The sequence below is a fragment of the Suncus etruscus genome, chromosome 1, assembly GCF_024139225.1.
Source record: "Suncus etruscus isolate mSunEtr1 chromosome 1, mSunEtr1.pri.cur, whole genome shotgun sequence".
Taxonomy (NCBI): domain Eukaryota; kingdom Metazoa; phylum Chordata; class Mammalia; order Eulipotyphla; family Soricidae; genus Suncus; species Suncus etruscus.
In genome coordinates this window covers 185566830-185594508 of record NC_064848.1, presented here as the reverse complement: position 1 = coordinate 185594508, position 27679 = coordinate 185566830, and the positions used below count along the sequence as shown (strand labels likewise).

At 43.1% G+C, this 27679-nt stretch overlaps 1 protein-coding gene and 2 non-coding genes across 3 annotated transcripts in view; all 3 read left to right on the top strand.

Annotated features, from left to right (window-relative positions):
• NPEPPS (aminopeptidase puromycin sensitive) overlaps nucleotides 1-27679 on the top strand; it is a 101264-nt gene that overhangs the window by 63323 nt on the left and 10262 nt on the right. Inside the window, exons 10-19 of the mRNA XM_049779103.1 lie at nucleotides 2396-2560; nucleotides 3710-3814; nucleotides 5817-5877; nucleotides 8078-8187; nucleotides 8702-8765; nucleotides 12156-12295; nucleotides 15200-15334; nucleotides 16514-16733; nucleotides 22234-22376; nucleotides 22775-22831. Coding sequence (XP_049635060.1) covers nucleotides 2396-2560; nucleotides 3710-3814; nucleotides 5817-5877; nucleotides 8078-8187; nucleotides 8702-8765; nucleotides 12156-12295; nucleotides 15200-15334; nucleotides 16514-16733; nucleotides 22234-22376; nucleotides 22775-22831 — 1200 coding nt within the window. The remainder of the gene's footprint in view (nucleotides 1-2395; nucleotides 2561-3709; nucleotides 3815-5816; nucleotides 5878-8077; nucleotides 8188-8701; nucleotides 8766-12155; nucleotides 12296-15199; nucleotides 15335-16513; nucleotides 16734-22233; nucleotides 22377-22774; nucleotides 22832-27679) is intronic.
• LOC126025577 (U6 spliceosomal RNA) lies at nucleotides 7925-8031 on the top strand. The gene has a single exon (XR_007501480.1). It is a non-coding gene; the product is annotated as a U6 spliceosomal RNA (small nuclear RNA).
• On the top strand, nucleotides 9838-9943 carry LOC126027407 (U6 spliceosomal RNA). The gene has a single exon (XR_007502260.1). It is a non-coding gene; the product is annotated as a U6 spliceosomal RNA (small nuclear RNA).

The window sequence follows — 27679 nt, the reverse complement described above, 5'->3', positions numbered from 1 at the left end:
TTCATGCAGAAGGTCAGTGGTTCAAATCCCGGCATCCCATATGGTCCCCCGAGCCTGCCAGGAGCGATTTCTGAGCATAGAGCCAGGAGTAGCCCCTGAGCGCTGCCGGGTGTGACCCAAAAAGCCAAAAAAAAAAAAAAAAAGAAAAAAAAAGAAAAAAGAAAAGAAAGGTATTTATTCATGGACAGAAATAGTATAGTGGGTTGGGCACTTGCCTTGTATGCAGCAGACTTGGTCAATCCTTGGCAGCATGTCTGACTAAAACTCAGCCATAAACAACTTTGTATCTGTGTGTCTCAATTTAAAAATCGTGTGATTATGGGGTCGGAGAGATAGCATAGAGGTAAGGCATTTACCTTACATGCAGAAGGTCGGTGGTTTGAATCCCAGCATCCCATATGGTCCCCCAAGCCTGCCAGGAGCGATTTCTGAGCATTAAAAAAAAAAAAAGGGCCCGGAGATAGCACAGTGGCGTTTGCCTTGCAAGCAGCCGATCCAGGACCAAAGGTGGTTGGTTCGAATCCCGGTGTTCCATATGGTCCCGTTCCTCTCCCCCCCCCCCCCCCCGCCTGCCAGGAGTTATTTCTGAGCAGACAGCCAGGAGTAACCCCTGAGCACCGCCGGGTGTAGCCCAAAAACCAAAAACCAAAAAAAAAAAGGATTCTGGAGGCCAGCCTAATTCCCCATTTTGGGTTACTAAAGAGAAAATCCTGATCTGGATGTTAGTTAAATCTAGATATTAAAAATAAGCAGTAGAGGGCCCGGAGATATAGCACAGTGGCGTTTGCCTTGCAAGCAGCTGATCCAGGACCAAAGGTGGTTGGTTCGAATCCCGGTGTCCCATATGGTCCCCCGTGCCTGCCAGGAGCTATTTCTGAGCAGACAGCCAGGAATCACCGCTGGGTGTGGCCCAAAAACAAACAAACAAACAAACAAAAAAAAAACAAAAAAATAAGCAGTAGAATAATTTAAGAACTATCACATTGGGCTGGAGTGTTAGCACAGTGGGTTGGATGTTTGCCTTGCATGTGGCCTACCCAGGTTCTATCCCTGGTATTCCATATGGTCCCCCAAGCTTGCCAGGACTAATTTCTGACCACAGAACTAGAAGTAATACCTGTGCACCACTGGGTGTACCCCCCCCCCCAAACAAAAACAAAAAATCGTTCCTGACTTAGGGACCATATGGGACACCGTGGGATCAAACAGCAGTCCAACCTAGGTTAGCGCTTGTAAGGCAAACGCCCTACCGCTTGTGCCACCTCTCTGGCCCCCAAAACAAAAACTTTTGAAAGAATTTATCTAGAAAGTTAGGCTTGGGCTGGAGAGATAGCACAGTGGTAAGGCGTTTGCCTTAGACGCAGAAGGATGGTGGTTCGAATCCCGGCATCTCATGTCATCCCCAGAGCCTGCCAGGAGCGATTTCTGAGCATAGAGCCAGGATAACCCCTGAGTGCTGCTGGGTGTGACCCAAAAACCATGAAAAAAAGAAAAAAAAAAAAAAGAAAGAAAGTTAGGCCTTGAAAGTAAAGTCCCCTCTCCACTTTTTTTTTTGGTTTTTCGGGCCACACCAGTTTGATGCTCAAGGGTTATTCCTGGCTAAGTGCTCAGAAATTGCCCCTGGCTTGGGGGGACCATATGGGACGCCGGGGGATCGAACCGTGGTTGTGATCTTTCCTTGGCTAGCACATGCAAGGCAGACACCTTACCTCTAGCACCACCTCACCGGCCCCTCCCCTCTCCACTTTTTGCTTTGAATGTTTAAATTTTACTAAGGGTAAAGAAAAATTTTAATAATGATTTTATGTAGAATTATGTTTGTTAATACCTATATTCACATATGTACTGAGGACTGGGAATATGGTTCAAAAGTCTGAAACACATGTTTGCTTTATTGTGTGTTTTGTTTCTTCTTTTGTATTTTGGTCAAACCCAGTGATGCCCAAGGCTTGCTTACTCTTGGCTCTGTGCTCAGGGGATCACTCCTGGCAAGCTTTAGGGACAATATGGGGTATTAGGTTAGCTGCATGTAAGGCAACACTCTACCTGCCGTACTATCACCCCTGGATAATACGCTTTGTAAATGGGAGACTTGAGTTTGATAGCTGACACTGTATGATCCCTCAGCACCACTGTGAGACAGCCCCTAGTACCACTGGGTGTGGTGCAAAAACTAATACTACAAAGAAAAAAAATATGTATAAAACTTTTTCCCCAGAAATATAGCAGGTTTATGGGACTGGAGTGATAATTCATTTGGGGTATTTTTTCTTTTTATTTATTTTGGAGGAACACCTGTAGAGAAAGGATCCATGAGTTTTCAAATTGTGAAAAACTGTTGCCTTTTCTTTTTCCTTCTTGCCTTCTTTAAAACATTTTTATCTTTTGTTTTCAGGAATGGTGGACTCATCTTTGGTTAAATGAAGGATTTGCATCATGGATTGAATATCTGTGTGTAGACCATTGCTTCCCAGAATATGATATCTGGACTCAGTTTGTTTCTGCTGACTATACCCGCGCCCAGGAGCTGGACGCCCTAGATAATAGTCACCCCATTGAAGTGAGCAACGTTTCTCAACCTTTGACCTTTGATCTTGTTTCCAATGAAAAAAGTCATGTGCTGTGGAGTACTTAGGACTCGGAAAACAAGAACATATGGATAATTTTACTTATTTTTTATTTCCAATTTCTAACAAAATTAAGTTTTCCTTTTTTTTTTTTTGTTTTTTGGACCACACCCGGCAGTGCTCAGGGGTTACTCCTGGCTGTCTGCTCAGAAATAGCTCCTGGCAGGCACGGGGGACCATATGGGACACCAGGATTTGAACCAACCACCTTTGGTCCTGGATCGGCTGCTTGCAAGGCAAACGCCGCTGTGCTATCTCTCTGGGCCCAAAATTAAGTTTTAACTAGGTTTAATAGTATGAGAAGACCATACCTATTGATTAATATATTTAGTGAAGGAAGATTACATTGTTATTGTCGTCCCCCCCCAAATTCTATTCTTTTATTGTTCTTGTCTGGTTTTGTTTATATTTTCTCTTGACTTAGCCTTTCTTACTTTAGTTAGTTTTAGGTATAGATTTTGCCACCAAAGAACTAGACTTCTATCTGCCTTGATCTATTTAATCTGTACTTTACAAAATTAGAATCTGTTACAATTAGTACAAGAAATACAATGTCTTTTATCTCTTTCCACCACCACCATCTACCAGAAACATCCATAGCAAGTTGCCTTCAGTCAAGCCTGAAATCTATGTCTTATGATCTAAGGAGATGGTGTTATGTATTCCAGATTTTTAGTATTAGTTACTGTCCTTTTGGCTTTTTATTTTTTGGTTTTCGTGCTATACCCAGCAGTACTCGGGGGTTACTCCCAAGTTCTGTGCTCAAGGAGCACTTCTGGAGGGTTCAGAGGACCATTTAGAGTGCTGAGGGTTGAACCTAGGTTGCCTGCATACAAAGAACATAACGTGCCTTACCTGCTGTGTAACAGCTCCAATCCCAGCCGCAAGTTTGTTTCTTAATATCCTTTTTTTAAAAATGGCATCATTTTATATTATAAGTGAACTAAAAAGGCAAAAAAAACCCCAACAACAACACATTTTTTAAGTTCGAAGGGTTTTCCTAGAAAGGTTTTTATGTTATTAAGTCAGTTTTCCTGTCCATTTGCTTACTGCCCTAACCTGAATCATACCGTCTCTACAAGGTGAATGTGGGCCATCCTTCTGAAGTGGATGAAATATTTGATGCTATATCATACAGCAAAGGTGCCTCTGTCATTCGAATGCTACACAACTACATTGGAGATAAGGTAAAAACAAACAAAAAAGTAATGTTTTAAATCTTTTATTCCTTTATAGTATAATCATATTTTATATAGAAAATATGTCTAGTTTTGTTTAGATTAAGTTCTTAAGTAATTTTCTAGAATCAAGACAAACTTTTTTTTATTGTCTTTTGTAGTCTCTTTGATGAATGTTTTTGGGGTAAATAGGAGACTGATCTCAATTTAAAATTGAGGACTGGAGGGACCAGAGCAATAGCACAGCAGTAGGATGTTTCCCTTGCACAAAGACGACCCAGAATAGACCTAGGTTCAATCCCCAGCATCCCATATGGTCCCCCTAGCCTGCCAGGAACAATTTCTGAATGCAGAGCCAGGAGTAACCCCTGCAAGCTGCCGGGTGTGACCCAAAAAAAGTGAGGACTAGAGTGATAGCACAGTGGGTAGGGTGTTTGCCTTGCATGTAGTCAACCTAGCTTCAACCCCTGGCATCCCATATAAGTCCCCCAAGCCTTCCAGGAGTGATTTCTAAGCACAGAGCTTATATTAACGCCTGAGCCTCACTGGGTATAGCCACCAAGCCCCAATCAATCTACTAATCAATCAAAAGTGAAAGTAGAAAACAAAAAATATATAACTTTTGGTGGGAGGACACACCTAGCTGTATTCAGGGCTCTCCTTTCAGGGAGGCTCAGGACTATATGAAGCGCCAGGGATCGAATCTGATTCAGTTGTGTACAAAGCCAAGTGCCTTACCCATTTTACTATCTCTCAGTCCCTGAGCCTCCAAAATAAGTCTTTTTTTTTTTTTTTTTTTTTTGGTTTTTGGTTTTTGGTTTTTGGTTACACCCGGCGGCGCTCAGGGTTGCTCCTGGCAGGCTCGGGGGACCATATGGGATGCCGGTATTCGCACTGCCGTCCTTCTGCATGCAGGCAAACACCCTACCTCCATGCTATCTCTCCGGCCCCCAAAATAAGCATTTTAAAACAAAAGGTAAATAGTAGAGGGAGAGTAAGGGGGTTGGAGAAGTGGCGCAAGCAGCCATTTGTCTTGCATGTGCATGACCTAGGACAGACCGTGGTTCAATCCCCCGGCATCCCATATGTTTCCCCAAGCCAAGAGCAATTTCTGAGCATATAGCCAGGAGTAACCTCTGAGTATCATCAGGTGTGGCCCCCAAACAAACAAACAAATAAAAGTAGGGGGAAGGGAGGAAGCAGGAGAGAGAGACAGTAATTTGAGTAAGTTTGATTTTCTTTTGAGGAAGGGTCACTCACATTACAGAGCAGGTGGGAGCTATTCTTGGCAATGCTTAGGGGACTATTTATGTATGTAATGTTGTCCAGAAGCAAATTTAGGGCTCGTACATATACAGGCTTTGCTCCTGCCCATGGTTTAGCTCTTGGCCTCAAGTACATTAGTTATTTGGTACTAATAGGCAAATATACTATAAAGCAGGGGTCTCAAACTTAATTTACCTGGGGGCCGCAGGAGGCAAAGTCGGGGTGAGGCAGGGCCGCATAAAGGATTTTACTTACTGAATATTCGCAATAAAAATCGCATTAGTGGGCCCGGAGAGATAGCACAGCGGTGTTTGCCTTGCAAGCAGCTGATCCAGGACCAAAGGTGGTTGGTTCGAATCCCGGTGTCCCATATGGTCCCCCGTGCCTGCCAGGAGTAACCCCTGAGCACCGCAGGGTGTGCCCCCCCCCCCCAAAAAAAAACCAAAAAAAAAAATAATCGCATTAGTAAGAAAAAAAATTGCATTAAACATTTGCATACCCTGAATGGAACTGCTCGGGGTATGCGAATGTTTAATGCGATTTTTTTTCTTACCAATGCGAATTTTATTGCGCTTATTCGGTAAGTGAATAATTGCGAATACTGCAATATTTGAAGGCCAGCTGCGGGCCACAAAATGTTGTACGGAGGGCCGCAAATGGCCCATTGGCCACGAGTTTGAGACCCCGGCTATAAAGTCTGTGTTCTGATTGTCCCAGATTCTAAAATTATTTTCTCTTTCACTAGGACTTTAAGAAAGGAATGAACATGTATTTAACCAAGTTCCAACAAAAGAATGCTGCCACAGGTAATTTTTATTTATTTATTTATTTTATTTATTTATTTTTTTTTGCAATGCTGGGATAGAACCAGAGGCCTCATACTCTTCCATTAAGCGTTTTTTGTTTTTTTTGGTTTTTGGGCCACACCCGGTGACGCTCAGGGGTTACTCCTGGCTATGCGCTCAGAAGTCCCTCCTGGCTTGGGGGACCATATGGGACACCGGAGGATTGAACCGAGGTCCATCCAAGGCTAGCGCAGACAAGGCAGGCACCTTACCTCTAGCGCCACTGCCAGGCCCCCCATTAAACTTTCTTCCAGTACAAGTACTGAAAGTGGTCCTCTCCCCAAAAGGTGTGAAAGTTTGCTTGACTATGAAGAACCAGGGTCATTTTTTTTTCTTTTTTTGGTTTTTGGGCCACACCCGGTGATGCTCAGGGGTTACTCCTGGCTATGCGCTCAGAAATCCCTCCTGGCTTGGGGGATCGAACCGTGGTCCGTCCAAGGCTAGCACAGACAAGGCAGGCACCTTATCTCTAGCGCCACTGCCCGGCCCCCAGGGTCATTTTTGAGTTCTTCATTGAATAAAAATAATCTTAAAAATCTTAAAAATCTCCGGTCTGGGGCCGGAGAGGTAGCATGGAGGTAAGGCGTTTGCCTTTATTGCAGAAGGACGGTGGTTCGAATCCCAGCATCCCATAAGGTCCCCTGAGCCTGCCAGGAGCGATTTCTGAGCATAGAGCCAGGAGTAACCCCTGAGGGCTGCTGGATGTGATCCGAAAACCAACAACAACAAAAAAAAAAGAAATGGGGGCCAGAGAAACTAGCACAGTGATAGGGCATTTTGCACGCATTTGATCCAGGATGGATAATGGTTCAAATTCCAGCATCCCATGTGGTCTCCTATGCCTGCCAGGAGTGATTTCTAGTACAGAGCCAGGAGTAACCCCTAAGGCGCTCAGGGCTACTTCTGGCTCTACACGCATAAATCGCTCCTGGCAGACTCAGGGGACCATTTGGGACGCTGGGATTCGAACCACCGCCACGGACCTTCTGATTGCAAGGCAAACGCCATACCTCCATGCTATCTCTCCAGCCCCAAATTCTTAAGATTTCTTAAGAATCTTAAACTCAGGGCCGGCGAGGTAGCGCTAGAGGTAAGGTGTCTGCCTTGCAAGCGCTAGCCAAGGAAAGGACCACGGTTCGATCCCCCGGTGTCCCATATGGTCCCCCCAAGCCAGGGGCAATTTCTGAGCGCGTAGCCAGGAGTAACCCCTGAGCATCTAACGGGTGTGGCCCGAAAAACCAAAAAAAAAAAAAAAAGAATCTTAAACTCTTCCTTTTCTGCTTCTCTGCCTGGTTTAATCTTGGTGCCTTTTGCTCAATTATGTGTGGACTCTACGCTCAGTTTATTGCTGTTATTAGTATTTCCTGTGTGTTCTTATACTTTTTTCTTTATGCATAGATTTACATAGATTATTCTGAACTCCTGAAATGCCTTTTCTCTTCTTTTCTTTTTTATTTTGGTTTTTGGGTCATACCTGGTGCTACTCTGGAGTTACTCCTGTTCTGCGCTCAGAAATTGCTTCTGGCAGGCATGGGGACCATATGAGATGCTGGGATTTGAACCACCATATGTTCTGGATAGGCTGTATGCAAGGCAAACACTTACCACTATGAGATGCTGGGATTTGAACCACCATATGTTCTGGATAGGCTGTATGCAAGGCAAACACTTACCACTATGCTGTCTCTCTGGCCCCGCTAGGAGTGATTTCTGAGCACAGAGCCAGAGCACACTGCCTGGTGTGACCCAAAACCAAAAAAAAAAAAAAAAGTACTTAATGGAAGGGCAGGAGGATATTAATTCAGCCCACTTTCTGCCTCCCGAGCCCCAAAGGACCAATCATTGGTCAGCAGTGCAATGTTAAGAGTTGTAGAAAATCCTGGTTTGTTTAGAGAAATAAAAATGTAGGTATTTTAGATTTTCTTTTTTTTTATTAATATCTTTATTTAAACACCTTGATTACAAATATGATTGTAGTTGGGTTTCAGTCATGTAAAGAAGTATTTTAGTGCTCGCTTTGGCAGCACATATACTAAAATTGGAACGATACAGAGAAGATTAGCATGGCCTCTGCGCAAAGATGACACGCAAATTTGTGAAGCGTTCCATATTTAAGGAAAAAAAAGAAGTATTTCAGATTTTCATTGTTTTTATCTTCTAGAGGACCTCTGGGAAAGTTTAGAAGAAGCTAGTGGTAAACCAATAGCAGCTGTGATGAATACCTGGACAAAACAAATGGGGTTTCCCCTCATTTATGTCGAAGCAGAACAGGTAAGGTGATTTATTATTTTTTTCAAAGAGACTCTTATTTTTTTTTTGGTTTTTGGTTTTTGGGTCACACCCAGCATCACTCGGGTTACTCCTGGCTCTGTGTTCAGAAATTGCTCCTGGCAGGCTCGGGGGACCATATGGGATGCCGGGATTCGAACTGATGACCTTCTGCATGAAAGGCAAACTCCTTACCCTCCATGCTATCTCTCCAGCCCCCCAAAGAGACTCTTACTAAGGGCTAGAGCAAGGGTGCCTTTGTGGGCTGGAGTAATAGTTACAGTTAGTAAGACACTTGCCTTTCATGATCCCCAACACCCCAAATGGGTCACAGAAACATTGTCCTGGGTCCAAGCAGTAATACAGCAGGGAAGGTGCTGGCTTTATCTCTTGTCAACCCATTTGGTCCCCTTAGCATTGGCGGAGTGGCCCTAAAACAAGACAAACAAAAAGAAATGTTGTCCCATCTGAGCCCCCGAGTGTTGTTACTACTCAAGCTTTTGTTTTGCTTCTCTAGGTGGAAGATGACAGGTTACTGAGGTTGTCCCAGAAAAAGTTCTGCGCCAGTGGACCCTATATAGGTAGGCAAAGAGCTCTCCGTGGGGGCTTGTCAGTGGTTTGGGTCACCATACCTGATATTTCTAGTGTCATGATCTTAGGCTGTTGGTTTTATTTTAATTTTATGCTGTGTATGTTATTGGAGACTAATTAATAAAAAAGATAGGAGCTCCCTAGAAGTGGTGCATCTGCTTAATCCCTAGAAGAAAATTTTAATTTATTGTATTGGTAAGTTACAGATACTGTTTTAAGCATGATAAGTAAATAAACAAAATTCAGTTATTTTGATTTCATATGTTCTCTTCCATAATCAACCCTTATTTTATTTATATTCTCAGCAACCCTATTTGTGTAGGTAATATTAAAGTCTCAGGAATGTACATAAAATAATTGTATTCTAAGATATGAAACTCTCCTTCCTTCCTTCCTTCCTTCCTTCCTTCCTTCCTTCCTTCCTTCCTTCCTTCCTTCCTTCCTTCCTTCCTTCCTTCCTTCCTTCCTTCTTTCTTTCTTTCTTTCTTTCTTTATCTTTCTTTCTTCTTTCTCTCTCTTTCTTTCTTTCTTTCTTTCTTTCTTCTTTCTTTTGTTTTTATTTGTTTGTTTTTTGTTTTTGGGTCATACCCGGCAGCGCTCAGGGGTTACTCCTGGCTTCACGCTCAGATATCACTCCTGGCAAGCTCAGGGGACCATATGGGATGCCGGAATTTGAATCAATGACCTTCTGCATGAAAGGCAAATACCTTACCTCCATGCTTTCTCTCTGGCCCCTGAAACTGCTTTTTCAAATATGTCATCACACATATTTAAAAATATAGAAATAAAATATTAGCTGAAAAAGTATTTTTCTATATCTTTCTCACTTCTTTTTGTTTAGTTTTGGTATTTTTGAGGAAGCCACACCAATGCTCATGGGTTCCTCCTGGCTCTGCGCTCAGGAATCATTGTTGACAGTGCTCTGGGGACCATATGAGATGCTGGGGCTTAAATTTGGGTCAGCCACATGCAAGGCAAATGTCCTACCCACTGTGCTATTGCTCCAGCCCCTTTCTCACTTTTTTAAACAGTTGTCCTCAGCAGAGGATGATGTCTTTTAATGTTCTGCTTCGGCAGCACATATACTAAAATTGGAACGATACAGAGAAGATTAGCATGGCCTCTGCGCAAAGATGACACGTAAATTTGTGAAGCGTTCCAAAATAGAGCGAGATGCAGCTACCACTTGTGGACTGAGAGATAAGGCGTTTGTCTTGCATGTAGTTGACCCAATCCCCAACATCCCATATAGTTTTCTGAGCTCTGTCAGGAATAATTCCTGAAAACCCCCAGGTGGATCCCAAGCCCTCCAGGCCACCAGGCCATCCTCCCCACATCGCAGCAAAGATAGGACTTTTGGTAATAAAGATAGTTTAAGAGCTATCCCATCCTTGGCACTACATAGTTCCCTGAGCACCACTGAATATGACCTAAAAGGGTTGGTGGAGGTGGGGGAGAGGTGAAAGGGGGAAAAGGGAGAGGAAGGGGGAGGGAGAGGGAGAGAGAGGAGAGAGAGAGAAGAGAGAAGAGAAGAGAGTTAGTTCCATACTTAAAGTTCCTTAGCATTTAAGATTACTTTTCTTTTTTCTTTTGGCAGGGTTAGGGACACACCTGGCAGTGCTTAGGGAGTGCTTATTTCTGGCTCTGCACTCAGAATCTCTCCTGGTGATGTCCTGGGTACCATATGGGCTACGAGAGATTGAACCTGGGTTGGCTGCATGCAAAGCAAACATTTTACCCTCTATTTTGGCTGGATTACTCTAAATATCTGACAGCTCAGATGAGAGGTTTATTAGACAGGCAAATCCCTGAGTGTCAGATTCACCCCCTTTTATTTATCCCTATGTAGTGCCAATGATGGGATAGCTCTTAAACTATCTTTATTTTTTTATACCTTATATTTATTTATACCTGTAATCTGCTTTGTAGAATTGACATTTTAATTTGTTTGTTTTGTTTTTTTTTTTTGGTCACGACTGGCAGCGCTCAGAGACCGTAAGAGTTGCTGGGATTAGGGGCCAGAGAGATAGCATGGAGGTAAGGCGTTTGCCTTTCATGCAGAAGGTCTGTGGTTCAAATCCCGGTGTCCCATTTGGTACCCCGTGCCTGCCAGGAGCGATTTCTGAGCATAGAGCCAGGAATAACTCCTGAGCACTGCTGGGTGTGACCCAAAAACCAAAAAAAAAAAAAAAAAAAAAAAAAAAAAAGGAGTTGCCGGGATTCAAACCACTGTCCTTCTGCATGCAAAGCAAATGCCCTACCTCCATGCTATCTCTCTAGCCCCAGAATTGACATATTTTATAGATTTTTCTAACACTCTGACCAATATAACTATATTGAAAACTGAAATATCCTAGTATCAAAAGGAAACTTGATATATTTTTTGCCTAATAATTGATTAATATGGCACCAAGAATTATCTACAGTGACTCTATTTTTTTTAGCATCTTAATGCAAAGTATGTTTTACTTTCTGATAACTTAGAGATATCTGTATCTGCCCTATAAAGGCTTTGATATCTTAGGTATTATCCCTCAATAATAGAATCCAACAGTTCTCTGGATATATCCTGTTTGTCACAGAAGTAAAGCTCAGTCCTTCAGTGCTTTAGCAGTGTTAGTACCTGTTAATAACTGCACCTTAGAATCTGTTTTTAAATACCTTGTGATAACTTTCATTTACTTGATGTGAATTTTAACAATAAAATCACAATGGGGCCGGAGAGATAGCACAGCAATGTTTGCCTTGCAAGCAGCCGATCCAGGACCTAAGGTGGTTGGTTCGAATCCCGGTGTCCCATATGGTCCCCTGTGCCTGCCAGGAGCTATTTCTGAGCAGACAGCCAGGAGTAACCACTGAGCACCCCTGGGTGTGGCCAAAAACAAAACAAAACAAAGCAAAAATACAATCACTGCTTATTGTATTCTAAAACGGAAAAAAAATAGTTTTACCTGATTCTACGTGGGAGTAAATTCTTATTGTATGATTTTAAAAAAATAATATGTTTTCTTATTTTTTTTCAAGATAACTTGAAGGCATTACTGGAAAAAGTTCTTGAAAATCAGCTATTAGTTTCATATTTAGACTGAGGCTCATGCATAGGCCATACAGTTTTACTTTACTACCTTAGCTTCCAATTTTTCCACTGAGAAATTATTTTTCTTTTTGGGCCACACCCGCTAGCACTCTAGGGTTACTCCTGGCTCTGTGCTCAGAGATCACTCCTGGCAGGCTCAGGGGACCATATGGATGCCAGAGATCGAACCCAGGTCTGTCCCTGTTCGGCCATATGCAAGGCAAATGCCTTACTGCTGTGCTATCAGTCTGCCCCAGAGAAATTATTTTTCAAGGTTTTTATTCTTGATCTTTTTTTGCTTAAGGAGAAGACTGTCCCCAATGGATGGTTCCCATCACAATCTCGACAAGTGAAGATCCCAACCAGGCCAAACTGAAAGTTCTAATGGATAAGCCAGAGATGACTGTGGTCTTGAAAAATGTCAAACCAGACCAGTGGGTGAAGGTGAGTCCAAAAATTACTAAACTGAATATATCTCTCAACTTTCTCTATATATGTTATGGCTGACTCTAGAATTTATTGTTTGAATTTAGACCAGAACTTGCCAAGATAAGAATATAAATTGGGGGCCAAAGCAATAGCATTTGCCTTCCACATGACTAAACTGGCTTCCATCCTTAGCATTCTATATGGTCCCCCAAGGACCGCTAGGGTTTATTTCACCAAAAGGATTTATGTATATAAGTATATAGGGTCAGAGCAGTAGTGTGTTTGCTTGCACTCAGTCAACCTGGGTTCAATTCCTGGAATCCCATATGGTTTCCAAGCACTGTTAGGAATAATTCCTAAGTGTAGAGCAGAATAACCCTTGAACATCACTGGATATGGCCCAAAAAAAAAAAAAAATCTAGACTTTTATCTTCGAATTTAATGTGTTGTATATATCTTTCCCTTATGTCAGGAAAGGAGTTGTAAATAAGCAGATAAGGGATACAGTCTCATTAACTGAAGCATTTGTAGCTTTGCAACTTCAAAATACTCTGTCACTCTAATGACATGCTAACACTGATGATGTATACAACTATAATCAAGGGGATCAGACATGTAATAATCGGTTTGTGTTACTGAAATGGCACATTCCTTTAGCTGGCACTTAAAACCATTTCACAAAAAATAGCAGCTGGTAAATCATAATTATCATTCTGTAGTTTTTAAGTAATTTTTATAAATAAATTAATAAAATATAAGTACTTACTAACTTGTCTCCAAATACATGTTCTTAATAGAAAATTCACATTTTTTCAGACGAGCTTTTCTGGGGAGAAAAATGACCACTCCTTTTTCTGTTTTATTTATTTATTTATTTTGGTTTTTGGGTCACACCAGGCAGCGCTCAGGGGTTACTCCTGGCTCTATGCTCAGAAATCGCTCCAGGCAGGCTCGGGGGACCATATGGGATGTCAGGATTTGAACCACCGATCTTCTGCATGCAAGGAAAACACCTTACCTCCATGCTATCTCTCCGGCCCCCCGTTTTAATTTTTAAAATATAATTTTAACATGTAAATTAAAATTTAAAATATAAATTATTGGGATCCAGAAAGGTAGTACTAGAGGATAAGAGAATAAGGTGCTTGCCTGGCATACTGCCAGTGCCTGTTTGATCCCCAGCACTCCATATGGCCTCCTGAGCAGAGCACTGACAGGTGTGGCCCCAATAGCAAGATAAATACGTAAATTTATTTTAAAAATATGTAAACATGCACATAGTATTGGATGTAAGACACTGTAGCCATGACCTTGTTTCTAATCCCTGATGCCAAATATTATTCCCTGAGCACAGAATTGCCTCTGAGTACTTCCCGATATCCCCACAGAACACAAACAAAGGTCTCTGTCTCTGTCTCTCTCTGTCTCTCTTTCTCTCTCTGTCTCTCTCTCTCTCTCTCCCCCCCTTCACACCTGGTGATGTTTAGGGCCCTGGCTATGCACTCTAAAATTACTCCTGGCATGTGCGTCCATATGGGATGCCAGGAATCAAACCCAGCTCCGTCTTGGGTCAGCCACGTGCAAGGCGAATGCCCTACTGCTGCACTATCACTGTGAGGGCTTCCCCCCCCCCCCCATTTTGGGTCTGGGGCTACATCCATTGGTGCTCTGGCTCTACTGGAGTGGTCCTGGGGGTGGAGGTAGGGCAGGGATGGCAGGGATGGAGGATTGGCTGGAGAGTTTTTTCTAGCAGTGCTCAGTTTTTCCCACAGAGTGCTAGGGATCAAACCAAAGACCTCTCACATACAAAGCATTAGCTCTTTGCACCTTCTCCCTGGTCCCTTTTAGTTTAATCTTATCTTAAAATCTAAACTGACAACCTAGATTATACAGTTATAGATAAACATTCTAACCAATGAGGGAGGCCAGAGTGATAATACAGTGTGCCTTGCACACGGCTACCTGGGTTCAATCCCTGGCATCCCATATGGTTCCCTGAGCCTGCCAGAAGTAATTTCAAAACACAGAGCCAGGAGGAACCCCTAAACACTGCCAGGTGTGGCCTAAAAACGAAACAAACAAAAAAAATTCTATCAATGAGAAAAATATTTTGGGCCACAGTAGGTGGGGTGTTTTTATAGCCCACGACTAACCTGTGTTTGATCCCCAATATCCCATGTGGTCCTCCTGAGCACTACCAGGAATAATTTCTGAGTGTAGAGGCAGGAGTAACAAGGACCAAGTGTGACCCAAAGCTCAAAATAAATATTTAGTCACATTTTTTGTTGTTGTTGGGGATCATACCCAGTGATATGGGTCACTCCTGGCTTTGCACTCAGGAATTACTCTGGTAGTGTGTAGGATCAAATGGGGTGACAGGGATTGAACCAGGATTGGCCATGTGCAAGTCTAGCGCCCTACCCACTCTATTATTATTTTGGCCCCTATTCACATTATTTTTTCCTGCCCCTCATATACACATTATGTCAGGTTTTCTCATTTCTTTTTGCCCTGTATTGCCAATAAATTATATCTTTGTGTTGTTGTTTCATTTCAGTCTCGGTTAGCATAGAATTGTTGGGTTGTTGTTGTTGTTGTTTTGTTTTGTTTTGTTTTTTTTTGGTTTTTGGTTTTTGGGCCACACCTGATGGTGTTCAGAAATAGCTCCTGGCAGGCATGGGGGACCATATGGGACACCGGGATTTGAACCAACCACCTTAGGTCCTGGATTGGCTGCTTGCAAGGCAAACACCGCTGTGCTATCTCTCCGGGCCCAGAATTGTTGTTTTCATTCAGATACACCAAAACCAGAATTTCTTTCATACCTACCAAATAAATAAGTTGAAAGTTTGAGGCTTTGACTTTGATCCATGCACCAAAAACAAGCAGTTTAATCATGCCTGTTGGATATCTTTTCAGTTAAATCTGGGAACTGTTGGCTTCTACCGGACTCAATACAGCTCTGCCATGCTGGAAAGCTTATTACCAGGCATCCGCGATCTTTCCCTGCCCCCCGTGGATCGTCTGGGATTACAGAATGACCTCTTCTCTCTGGTGAGTATCTCTTATTTAAGTATTAGGATGGATTTAGCTGTTCCTGGATTGTTTGATACATAATTGGAAGGATAAAATTTTTGAAGGTTAAATGCCTTTGGGACTAGAACAAATAAATGATTATTCATATGGCAAGATTAACTTATATAATTTACTAGAAACAAATCCCATTTCACTACTCTTAAGCCAACTTTTTGCAAGTATGCTTAAACTATTCTTTGTAAGAAATTATTTTTAATAAAAATAGGAGCCTGGAAGAAATTGCCCGGTCCTCAAAGTGCATATTTTTCTGAAGACAGTAATTGTAACTTTGTTAACAAAAAAGGTGTAGATTTTTTTTTTTTACGTTGTGTGTTACTACTCAGATTTTTGTAGCCCATTAGCTTCAGAGTTAATTTATATTTGACTTTATTTCAGGAAGAACTTAAGTTACCTCTTTGACTCCAGCAGAGGTTAGAGGATTTGTAAATGTCTTTGTGACAAAACTGTCCGATTTCTACTACCACTACATGCCTTTAAATTCGACTTGAAAATTTCCCTCCCCTCTGCGGTAACTGGTTTTGGATTCCTCCTTTGTATAAGCACAGATTAGCATTGATGCACAAAACCTCCCATCTGCTGATCTCAGTGCTGAGAGCGACCGTCCCAGGAGATGGTGTCTGTGCACTTGGCTGCTGTAAACAGAAGTTCCTTTTTCCTAACCTCTGTTAGTCCATTTTGAAAAGACTCTGAATTTGTAGTGCCTACCAGTTTGCGTTTCTTTTAGAAATGAGTGAAGAACAGCTGAAGCTGACACAGTTTGCAGGTCCAGCTCTCAAAGAGTCTCTGTCAAAACTGAAGCCCCAACTGTTTTTTTGCAGCTTTTCTGAAAGTATGAAAATCTCAAAAGAAAAACAAAAATCCAGGAGCCCATAGAAATAGGAAATGAATTAAGTATTTTTTTTCTTTATCCTTCTTTCTAAACTGACTTTAGCATCTTAAAAAAAAAGAGGGCTCTTTCATAAACAGCAAAATAACTAAGCAAAGAATATTGTAGACGGATTTTTATCCAGTTTTGAGCTCCTATCATTTTTAGGGAGCAGTGGACAATGGTATCGAGGCGGGAATGCAATGCTTGTATTTGTCCTTATTATTTTTTTTGCTTGAAGACTGGATTGAATGATGTTTTTTCCATCCCAGGCTCGAGCTGGAATCATTAGCACTGTAGAGGTTCTAAAAGTCATGGAGGCTTTTGTGAATGAGCCCAATTACACTGTGTGGAGCGACCTGAGCTGTAACCTGGGGATCCTCTCAACTCTCTTGTCCCACACAGACTTCTATGAGGAGATCCAGGAATTTGTGAAAGATGTCTTTTCACCCATAGGGGAGAGACTGGGATGGGACCCCAAACCTGGAGAAGGTAATGGATGAGTTGAATGGGCAAAGACCTGATCCAAAATTCACGTTTTTTTCTTACTCAGCTATGATTAACAGTATTCATATTGTCATCTTTTATAATCTGCTGGATGTTATTGTGTATATTGCTAGTTAGAAATCACGCCTGGGTCTTTTTCAGCTACTAGAATTGAACACTAATCTTTTCAGCTTCTCTTTGGTTTGTTTTGAGCCATGCCTGATGGCACGCTGGGACTACTCCCAGCTCAGTGCTTGGGGGACCATGTGCCAGAGATCAAACCCAGTACTTCGCCATGTGCACTCCAGAACTTTGAATCTATCTCCAGCTCAATAGTAGCCTTTTTAAATTAGTGAAGCTACATGGGTCACCACCATAGGACAGTGGTGGTTATGTATGTATCTGTTTCATATAAGATCCGTGAACATAGAAAATGTGAGAAATATAGTTTTTTATGGAGAGCCAAATATCTGTTTCTAATCAAGGAAAGCTAAAGGGGATTTGTGACTGTGTTTTGGGTACTAGAGGTACTGGGGTAAGTAGTTGAGTCTCAACTCTGTATTCTGGTTTGTTCCTGGTGGTGCCAGAGAACCATCAGTACTAGGATTAGACCTGTGATCTAGTCCCTTTGAGCTAACTTTCCAGTCCTGAGGTTTTTGGTTTTTAAGCCATTGATATCAGGAAAGCATTATATAGCTTATAAATGTACTAAATTGCCTTGGGGACAGAACAGCAGGTATAGCTAGTGATTCCCCAGAACCTGTCAGGATTGATCTCCGAGTACAGTCAGGAGTAAATCCTGAACACTGCCAGGTGTTGCCTCAAAATAAAAACAAAAGACATAGTTTCGGGGCCCAGAGAGATAGCACAGTGGCGTTTGCCTTGCAAGCAGCCGATCCAGGACCAAGGTGGTTGGTTCGAATCCCGGTGTCCCATATGTTCCCCCGTACCTGCCAGGAGCTATTTCTGAGCAGACAGCCAGGAGTAACCCCTGAGCATCGCCGGGTGTAGCCCATAAACCAAAAAAAAAAAAAAAAAAAAAAAAAAAAGGCACAGTTAACAGCTATCTGAGTTAAGAAAATTATTTTTGGACCTGGAGAGAGAGAGCTCAGTGGGCTGAAAGGCCTGAGTTTGATCCCCTGAGCAGCACTGGGGTGCGCCTTTGAACCCTTTGTCTCTCCTTCATTGATTCTGCAAGTGTTATGCAGTAAGGACTGTTTGGAGTAGCTGACAGAGCAGTGAACAGAGATTATGACCCTGCAGCACATGGGTGCAGCTAAGTGGGAGATCAGCCTTGCATGTGGTGAGGTCCTGGGTTTTGACTTCTTATTGCAAAAAAATGATAAGACTGCCCTGTGTGACTTCCAGTCTAATGAAAGGCACACAAGGAAGGCAAAGTTGGATAATGTAACAAAGGAGTCGAAGTTGGTAGAACTACTGTGAGAGTAGTCTGGGGTACAGTCACTGAAGAGGTGATAATTTCAGTGTGTACAGAGATCTTAAGATGGAACTGGGATCACAGAGGACCTATGGCAGGCACATGCTGAGGCTGTCCAAGGAAAAGTAGGAAGCAAGGTCAGGACGGAGAAAACAGTGAAAAGGGGATAGGGAGGTAGAAAACAGGGGTGGGCAGAGCAGCACCTACAGGTCCTGAGTGACACAGTAACACTTTCCACTTTCACAGTCAGTTATGCAGGAATCTAATTTGAGAATATGAGTAGAGGAAGGTGACTTAATTGATTCCACGGAAGAAATATACACTGAAGAGGGGGGAATAGAAAGGCAAGTTACAAAACTGAGTAATTCATTTGAGATATTGGTTGTACATAGCATTTGTAGTCAATTCTGCGTGTTTTGAAAGTGACTAAAAATGGTTAGAGGTGAACTGACTGTTCAGAAGATAGAAAGAGAGATGAGGGATCATCAATTTGGGGCTGCTGATGAGAAACAGTAGTAACCAAAGAAATCATGATGTGGAATTGTTGGATTGATGGTTGTAGAGTTGAAGAGAAGTGGGGATTCAGTGCTCAACGGAGGGTTGGGCTTTAGAGAGATCCATAGCAGTCAGACAGGATGCTAGAAGGCTGTTGGGTGGTGCACGGAATTCCCTTCATGATGTGAAGGATGGAGGGGTGGGGGAATAGCTCAGAGGACTGAGAACCTGCTTTATATGTAGGAGGTATAGGTTCTATTTCTGGTAGTGCATGGTTCCTCAAAGCTATTCCCCAACCACAAAATTGGTCTCCTGAGCCGCCCCTGGCTGTGGCCTAGTCCCTTGCAACACCCTCCAAAATTTTTTCTGAGCTCAAACACTTTCATAAACACCATTATCAAATAGGGAGAATGCTCTTAGTTCCAGGCTTTGCCAAGTGGAGAACCAAATGACAAAATAAAATTCTGTCTTGTGTCCTATAACAAATCAATACCAAAAGCAGTTCATCTTTTTATTGGGGGGGGATCCACATCCGGCAGCGCACAGGGTTTACTCCTGGCTCTATGCTCAGAAATCGCTCCTGGCAGGCTCAGGGGACCATATTGGATGCTGGGATTCAAACCACCAACCTTCTGCATGCAAGGCAAACGTACTACCTCCATGCTATCTCTCCAGCCCCAGCAGTTCATCTTCTAAAAATTTCTCAATCTTAGTAATTCCATAAAAATAAATATCATTGGTGCCAGCCCAGCAGTAGGGCATTTGCCTTGTACATGGATTCAATTTTTTTTTTTTTGATTTTTGGGCCACACCCGGTAATGCTCAGGGGTTACTCCTGGCTATGTGCTCAGAAGTTGCTCCTGGCTTGGGGGACCATATGGGACACCGGGGGATCGAACCGCGGTCCGTCCAAGGCTAGCGCAAGCAAGGCAGGCACCTTACCTTTAGCGCCACCACCCGGCCCTCATGGATTCAATTTTTGGCATCCCACATGGTCCCCTGAGCCTGCCAGGAGTGATATCTGAGCGCATAGCCAGGAATAACCCAAGCCCTGCCAGTTGTGGCCCCCAAACAAACAAATAATAATAAATATCACTTTCTTAAAACAGGCTGGAATAATGGTAGAGGGTAGGGTGCTTGTCTTGCACACAATCCACCTGGGTTCAACCCCCAGCATCCCACATCATCCCCCCAACTATTGCCAGGAGTAATTCCTGAGCATCATTGATTGTGTCCCAAAAACAAAAACAAAAAGAACTTCAGGAGTCTGAAGTTGGGAAATGTAAATCAAAACAGCAATGAGGTATCGTCTCACACTGCGACACACCTAAAGGAATAAAAACAATCAGTGCTGATATGGATTGGATACGAGTTGTAGGGAAAAGGATCCACATTCACGGTTGATGAGAATGTCAACTTGTCCAACGTTTTAAAGGAATAATATAGGCATTTCTCATAGAAGCAAACAAACTAGGAATTGAGCTCCTATATGGCCCAGCAATTCCACTTCTTGGCATCTACCCCCATTGACCCCAAAACTCTATTCAGGAAAGACATCTCATTCTTTTTTTTTTTTTTTTTTTTTTGTGGTTTTTGGGTCACACCCGGCAGTGCTCAGGGGTTACTCCTGGCTCCATGCTCAGAAATTGCTCCTGGCAGGCACGGGGGACCATATGGGACGCCGGGATTCGAACCGATGACCTTCTGCATGAAAGGCAAACGCCTTACCTCCATGCTATCTCTCCGGCCCCGACATCTCATTCTTATGCTCATTGAAGCTCTATTTACAGTAGACAAAAAAATCTGGAGCTACTCAGGTGCCCAACAACAGATGAGTGGATAAATTATGGTACATCTACACAATGTAATACTAGCTAGAGGAAAAGATGAAATCTCAAGTAGAAAAGAGAAGATGATATTGCTGCTCTGTGATGGATCAGGAGACTCATGCAGAGTGAAATTGGTGATAAGGAGAGGGTCAAATATATCTCGTATATGGAATATAAAAATCATAGCAGTGGAATAACAAATAACCAAAGGCAATAGAAACTGAGAACTAGTCTGCAATAGGAAGTTTGCCAGGGAGGAGAAAGGGAGACAACATTGGGACAGTGGTGGAGGTTATGCTGATGGAATGACTTATACAACAAACTTACCATAAACAGTATTGAAACCACAGACCCTAAAATAAAATAAAACTTAATAAACAAATGAAAATAAGAAGTCTATGGTAGGTAGGTTAGTTTGTTCCTTTTAATAACCAAAGAATGATATTTATATAGTTATCTATTTTTCTGTGTGTGTCTATTAGGTGATAGATATTTGGCTCCCACTTTTTGACTGCTATAAATATTTGCTTGTACTTTTTGTTTGTTTGTTTTTGGGCCACTCCTGGCAGTGCTCAGGGGTTACTCCTGGCTCTGTGCTCAGAAATTGCTCTTGGCAGGGTTGGGAAACCATATGGGATGCTGGAAATTGAACCAAGGTCTGTCCTGGGTCAGCCACATGTAGGGCAAATGCCCTACTACTGTGCTATCTCTCTGGCCCCTGCATATACATTTTTGTGTGAAAATCGGTTTTCATTTCTCTTGGGTATCTGAGTTGAATGGCTAGGTTATGGGTTATGTAACTTTTATTTTTTAAAAAGAATTTGCCAGTTTTGGGTTTTGTAGTGCCAGGGAGCAAGCTTAGCACTTCACACATGCAAGACAAGCACTCGACCACCAAGCTATGTCCTTCGTTCTTGCCATAGTTTTTCCCAAATGTTTGTGCATTTTCTATTTGTCCATACCATTTTACATTCCCACCCGCACTGTGTGAAGGATTTAATTTTTCCACTTCTTTGCCCACACGTGTTATTAGCTACCTTTTATAAAAAAAATTTTGAGCTACACTTGGCAGTGCTTGAGGACCATGCAATGCCAGCGGTGAAAGCAGGCCTCCCATGTCCAAAGGATGTGCTCCCCTTTGAGCCACCTCCCCATCTTCAAACATCTATCTGTGTAAATCACATAGGCAAAATGAATATTTAGTAATTCAGAGCAGAGAAAATTTAGCAGTTTTTTTGTTTTATTGTGGGTTTTTTGTTTTGTTTTGCAAGATGGGGCAGGGTTTGGGCTACTCCTACAAGTGCTCATGGCTCACTCCTGGCTCTGATCAAACACCACTGCTGCCGCCACCTCCTCACATCTGGCAGAGTTCAAGACTTACTTCTGGCTCTGCTCTCAGGGATCACTCCTACTGGGCTCCAGGGATCAAATCCTGGTCAGCTGTATACAAAGCTGGGGGACCATATGTAATGTTGAGGTTCAAATCCAGGTCATTCACATGCAAGGCATGTACCTTAAACCCTATACTCTCTGGTCCAATTCAGAATATATATTTGCTTGTTTAGTCTGTTTAACACTTTTCACTTTTATAATTTGATAAACTTAAGTCATTCTGTCAAGTACTAAAGTCAATGATTGTATTTGCTCAAGATATTTTTCATGATATAATGCAACTGCAGGTGACTGTGTAGTAGAGTATTTATGAAAGCAGACTTTAACGTAGCTTATATGTCTTCTCAATCAGGTCATCTAGATGCGCTCCTGAGAGGCTTGGTTCTGGGAAAACTAGGAAAAGCAGGACATAAAGCAACATTAGAAGAAGCCCGTCGTCGGTTTAAGGACCACGTGGAAGGGAAACAGATTCTCTCTGCTGATCTGAGGAGTCCTGTAGGTTTTCATAATAAATCACCTTGATTTCTAGTTAACATCATTTAGTGTGGCAAGGAACATGTTGAACAGTCACCACAAATGACCTAAGTGTTGTCTGACAGATCATGTCTAGCACTATTTTAACATATGTTTTGTGGGAGGTGAGGCGCCAGCTCCCCATTTGTTGCTGGATTCACACACTGCTGAAAGGTGATTGTGGATGTACAGTTTCCTGGAGAGCTAGTTAGTTTCATCAGCCGCCTTCTTGGTGGTTGGGGTGGGCGCTTAGCTCCTTGCCGTGGTTTGCTTATAACTTTTGCATGCTGCTATTTGCAATTTTTTTGTCTTAGGCTATCTGGAAAAAGATACTCATAATTCAGATACGTTTTCAGTTTTACTTCCTTATTCTCTTGTAGGTCTATCTGACTGTTTTAAAGCATGGTGATGGCACTACTTTAGATATTATGTTAAAGGTAAGTTTATTTGGGAAGAACTCTGATTTCCTGGTTTTGAACTTGGATTATCACATGGACTTAGAGCTTTAAATGTTTAAAGGAAAACACCCTGACAGGAAGAAGATACAGATATACCTACTATAGACATAACAGAAAGGAGCTATGGGGGAAATAATGTAATTTCTGTTCATGCGTGCTATCAATATTGTGTTGAAAGTTATGTTTCACATCTTCCAATTGGTGTTAAGTTTATGCCTCTTAACATTAAGGTTTTTTTAATTATTGGAGAGATGATTTGGGGCCACATGCAGCATTGCTCAAGAATCACTCTTAAAAAAAAAAAGAATCACTCTTGGTGGGCCTGGGGGACTATATGGGGTGCTAGAGATCCAATCATGTCAGCCTCATGCAAGGCAAGTTCCCTGCCCACCTTACTGTCTATCACTCCAGCACTCCCAATTCCTTGACATTATTAGGCTTATATACAGTTTTAACATTGTGGGGTTAGAGAGATAGAATAGGATTTAGGGTGCATGCTTTTTATCCATGGGTCCTGGCACCACAGAGCTCATACAGCACCAAATCTTTTTTTTTTTTTTTTTTTTTTTTTTGGTTTTTGGTTTTTGGGCCACACCCGGCAGTGCTCAGGAGTTACTCCTGGCTGTCTGCTCAGAAACAGCTCCTGGCAGGCACGGGGGACCATATGGGACGCTGGGATTCGAACCAACCACCTTAGGTCCTGGATAGGCTGCTTGCAAGGCAAACGCCACTGTGCTATCTCTCCGGGCCCTGCACCAAATCTTCTTGGGGAGGAGGGAGGTGAGCATGCCACACCTAACAGGGATCAGAGCTTATTCCTGGCTCTGCACTCAAGAATTACTCCTGGGGGGCCAGCGAGGTGGCGCTAGAGGTAAGGTGTCTGCCTTGCAAGCGTTAGCCAAGGAAGGACCACGGTTCGATCCCCCAGCATCCCATATGGTCCCCCGAAGCCAGGAGCAATTTCTGAGCTCTTAGCCTGGAGTAACCCCTGAGCATCAAACAGGTGTGGCCCGAAAAACCAAAAAAAAAAAAAAAAAAAAAAAAGAATTACTCCTGGGTCAGAGAGATAGCACAGCGGTAGGGCATTTGCCTTGCATGCAATTGACCCAGTTTGGTTTCTAGCATCCCATATGGTCCCTCAGCCTTCCAGGAGCGATTTCTGAGCGCAGAGCCAGGAGTAACCCCGAACGCCACTGGGTGTGGCCCAAAACCAAAAAATAAAATAATTGCTCCTGGCATGCTTGGGGGATCGTATGGACTGCCAGGGATTGAGCTAACCTGGCACATCTGAGGCAAACTCCCTACCCTCTATACTTGCTTTGGCCCTGCATTTAACTGGCCCTGTTGTCTGAGAATTGATTGGCATATCCCCCAGGCCTGTTACTAATCACTACTTGGGAGACCCTCCAAAAAAACTGTCTGAAGCTATCTTAATTTTGAGATGTACGTTTTACTAGTAAATACAAATTAGTACATTTTGACTTGTTCTTTAAATGACCTCTTCAGGGCAAAGAGGTGGCTGAATGGGTTGGAACACGTGCTTTGTATGCAGACACCCCCAGGTGGATCCACAGGACCACATAATCACCCGAGCTCTACCAGGAATGACCAAAAAGTAAAAAAAAAAAAAAAAAAAAAAAAGTGGCTGGAGTAACAGTGGGGAAGATGTTTGCCTTGTGCACAGTTGAACCCTGGCACCACTTATGGCTCCCCAACCCCCACTAGGAGTAAGCCCTGAGCACAGCCAATTGTGGCCCCGAAACAAAAGAAAATCTATTGAGAATGGGTCCTCTTCAGCATCTGTGGGGAGAATGTGATTTAGAGTAAATAGTTTGTATACTGAGGCTTCAGATTCACTGCCAGACACCCTCTAGGCCTCTGAGAATCAAGAGGAGTGATCTCTTTCCCCCATGTTGCTGGGTGTGGTCCTAAAAATGAAAGACAAAAATACCCTCCTCAGGGCCAGGATTATGGAAGAGCCCTTGCCTTGAGTGTGAGTTCAATCCCTGGCACCACCAACAAAATGTCCACTTCAATGTGAATTTAGTTGGTTTTGTCCATTTGAAAGCAAAGATTTGTTTCTGTGCTTAGACAAGGGATTAATGTTTGGGTGGCTTGTGAGTCTGGAATATGCCAATGTACTTTCTAGGGACAGGAGATTAAGTCACTTGCCTGCACAGCTTCTCTGGCTTTCCCAGGGTGCTTGACATCTAATTAAACTCTGGCTTAGGGGGAAAAAAATAAGTGGGTAAATCTTTCCATGTCCTTATGCTGTAAAACTGGCACCATCTCCAGTCCCCATCCGCACGGTTTATATCTGAGAAATAACATAGTGGTATTGGTTGCATCGAAAGAGGCAGGAACTGAATCTATTACCATCAAATAAATTGTGTGAAATGTGCCTAAATACCCAAATAAACGGTTCTATGAAATTTATTCATTATGGTTGGGGAGATAGCTCAAGGAACTCAGTTTCATCTGGAAGACCTAGGTTTGAACCCTGGCACTACATTGTCTCCTGAGCACTACTGGGAGCAACCCTGTAAGCACTGCCAGGTATGGCACAAAAACCACGCATTCATTACTGGCTGGGGAGATGCTCAAAGTGCTTGGAGACCCACTTTGCAGGTAGCCAGGAGGAGTCAGAGAAGCAGTCTGGATGAGGCTGTATAACCAAAACCCAATCCAAATAGAAACCCAAGCAACAATCAAAAGAAACAAACTTAAGGGCAGAACAGAACAGGAATGGGATCTGCTTTACAACTTCTACCTTTAATGGGTCAAGAATACTTATTCTGTCTGGACTGTCAAGAGCTTAACAAACTTAAGTGGTTCCACTGGGAGCAATTCCTACCGCAGAGCAATGAGTAAGTAGCCGCTGAGAATTGCAGAGCACCATCCCACCCCCACCCCCTCCAAAAAAAAAAAAAAGAAAAGAAACCTTTATTTTTATGATCCCAAATGAGAATTTCAAGTCTAATTTGTAGGGTTTAGGGTTATTTTAGGGGAGCCACACCCAGTGGCACTCTGGAGTTACTCCTGGCTTGGGGGATCTTATGGGATGCCGGGGATCGAACTCATGTCTGTCCTGGGTCAGCTATGTGCAAGGCAAATGCCCTACCACTGTGCTACCACTCCGGCCCTAAATTGTAGTATTTTAGGTGGTTTTTTTTTTTTTTTTGGGGGGGGGGGGTTGGGTCACACCCTGCAGCGCTCAAGGGTTACTCCTGGCTCTGTGCTCAGAAATCGCTCCTGGCAGGCTTGGGGGACCATATAGAATGCCGAGAATCGAACTGGAGTCCGTCCTGGGTTGGCAGCATGCAAGGCAAACAAACGCCCTAACCCAGTGCTATTGCTCTGGCCCCTGTGTATTTTAGTTTTAAACAAATCTTATATATGATGGACATAATTTGACAAATAATTTAGAAACCTTTCTCCATCTCAGGGCAAGATGGTACAGGGATTAAGGCATGCTTGCCTTGCACCTTGCCCAGAGTGACCCTTCTCAGTTTGGTGCCAGGTATCAAAAATGTTCCCCTTAGCACTACTAGGTGTAGAATAAAAGTCCTTGGATGGGGCTGGATGGAGGTGGATGGATGGAGGGATGAGGCCTTTCTCCTCCAGCCTAGGCCATGTGACTGCAACCCCCTCTAGCAGACCTCTAGCAGACCCGTCTGCAGCTTCAGAATAGCCACAGGGAGAAAACTCATAGGCAATCTTCAGGGAACATCAGCTTTATTCATGCCCTGTCCAACATGTGTGTGGCCTATCATAACCTTTTTTTTTTCCTTTTTTTTTTTTTTTTTTTTTTTTTGGTTTTTGATTTTTGGGCCACACCCGGCGGTGCTCAGGGCTTACTCCTGGCTGTCTGCTCAGAAATAGCTCCTGACAGGCACAGGGGACCATATGGGACACCGGGATTCGAACCAACCACCTTTGGTCCTGGATCGGCTGCTTGCAAGGCAAACGCCACTGTGCTATCTCTCCGGGCCCTGGCCTATCATAACCTTTTACGCTGGATCCCTATTCAGCCCTGCATTGTACCTTGTCTCTCAGCCATCTCTCCTCATGCTTCTCTCTCAATCTATCCTCCAAATCTTCCTCATCCTCTCCTCCCTTCAGGCCAAATCTTTTGTTACCCACCAAAGACCCCTCCCAGAAATGGGCAATTCTTATTAGCAGGTAAGATTACAGGAAGAATAGGGGATGGGGTAACACTAGGAATGATCCCTGCCAGATCTAGGCCAAAACCAAAAAAAACAAACAAACAAACAAACAGAAATAACCAAATTTGGATAGGAGATAAGGCATATGGTTGCAGGGTTCACAACAACCCTGGTTTGAGTCCCCAATACCACATATGCTTCCTTCAGCATTATCAGGATTCATTTATTTATTTTTTCTTTTTTTGAGGGGGGGTCACACCCAGTGACACTCAGGGGTTACTCCTGGCTATGCAATCAGAAATGGCTCCTGGCTTGGGGGACCATATGGGATGCCAGGGGATTGAACCACAGTCTGTTCCAGGCTAACGAAGGCAAGGCAGACGCTTTACTCTTGTGCCAGCGCTCTGACCCCATATCAGGATTCATTCTTAAACACAGTCTCTGGAATAGCCTCTGGGACCTTGCCCACCCAATACCAAAGATATAGTACAGTAGATAATGCACTTGTCTTGCAAGCAGCAGATTCGATTGGTTTTGATCCCTGACATCCCATATGGATGATTCCTGAATGCAAAGGCAGGAATAACCCCTGAGCACTGCTGGGCATGCCCCCATTTTATCCCAAACTATTTCTTGGTCTAGAGCAATAGGATGCTTGTCT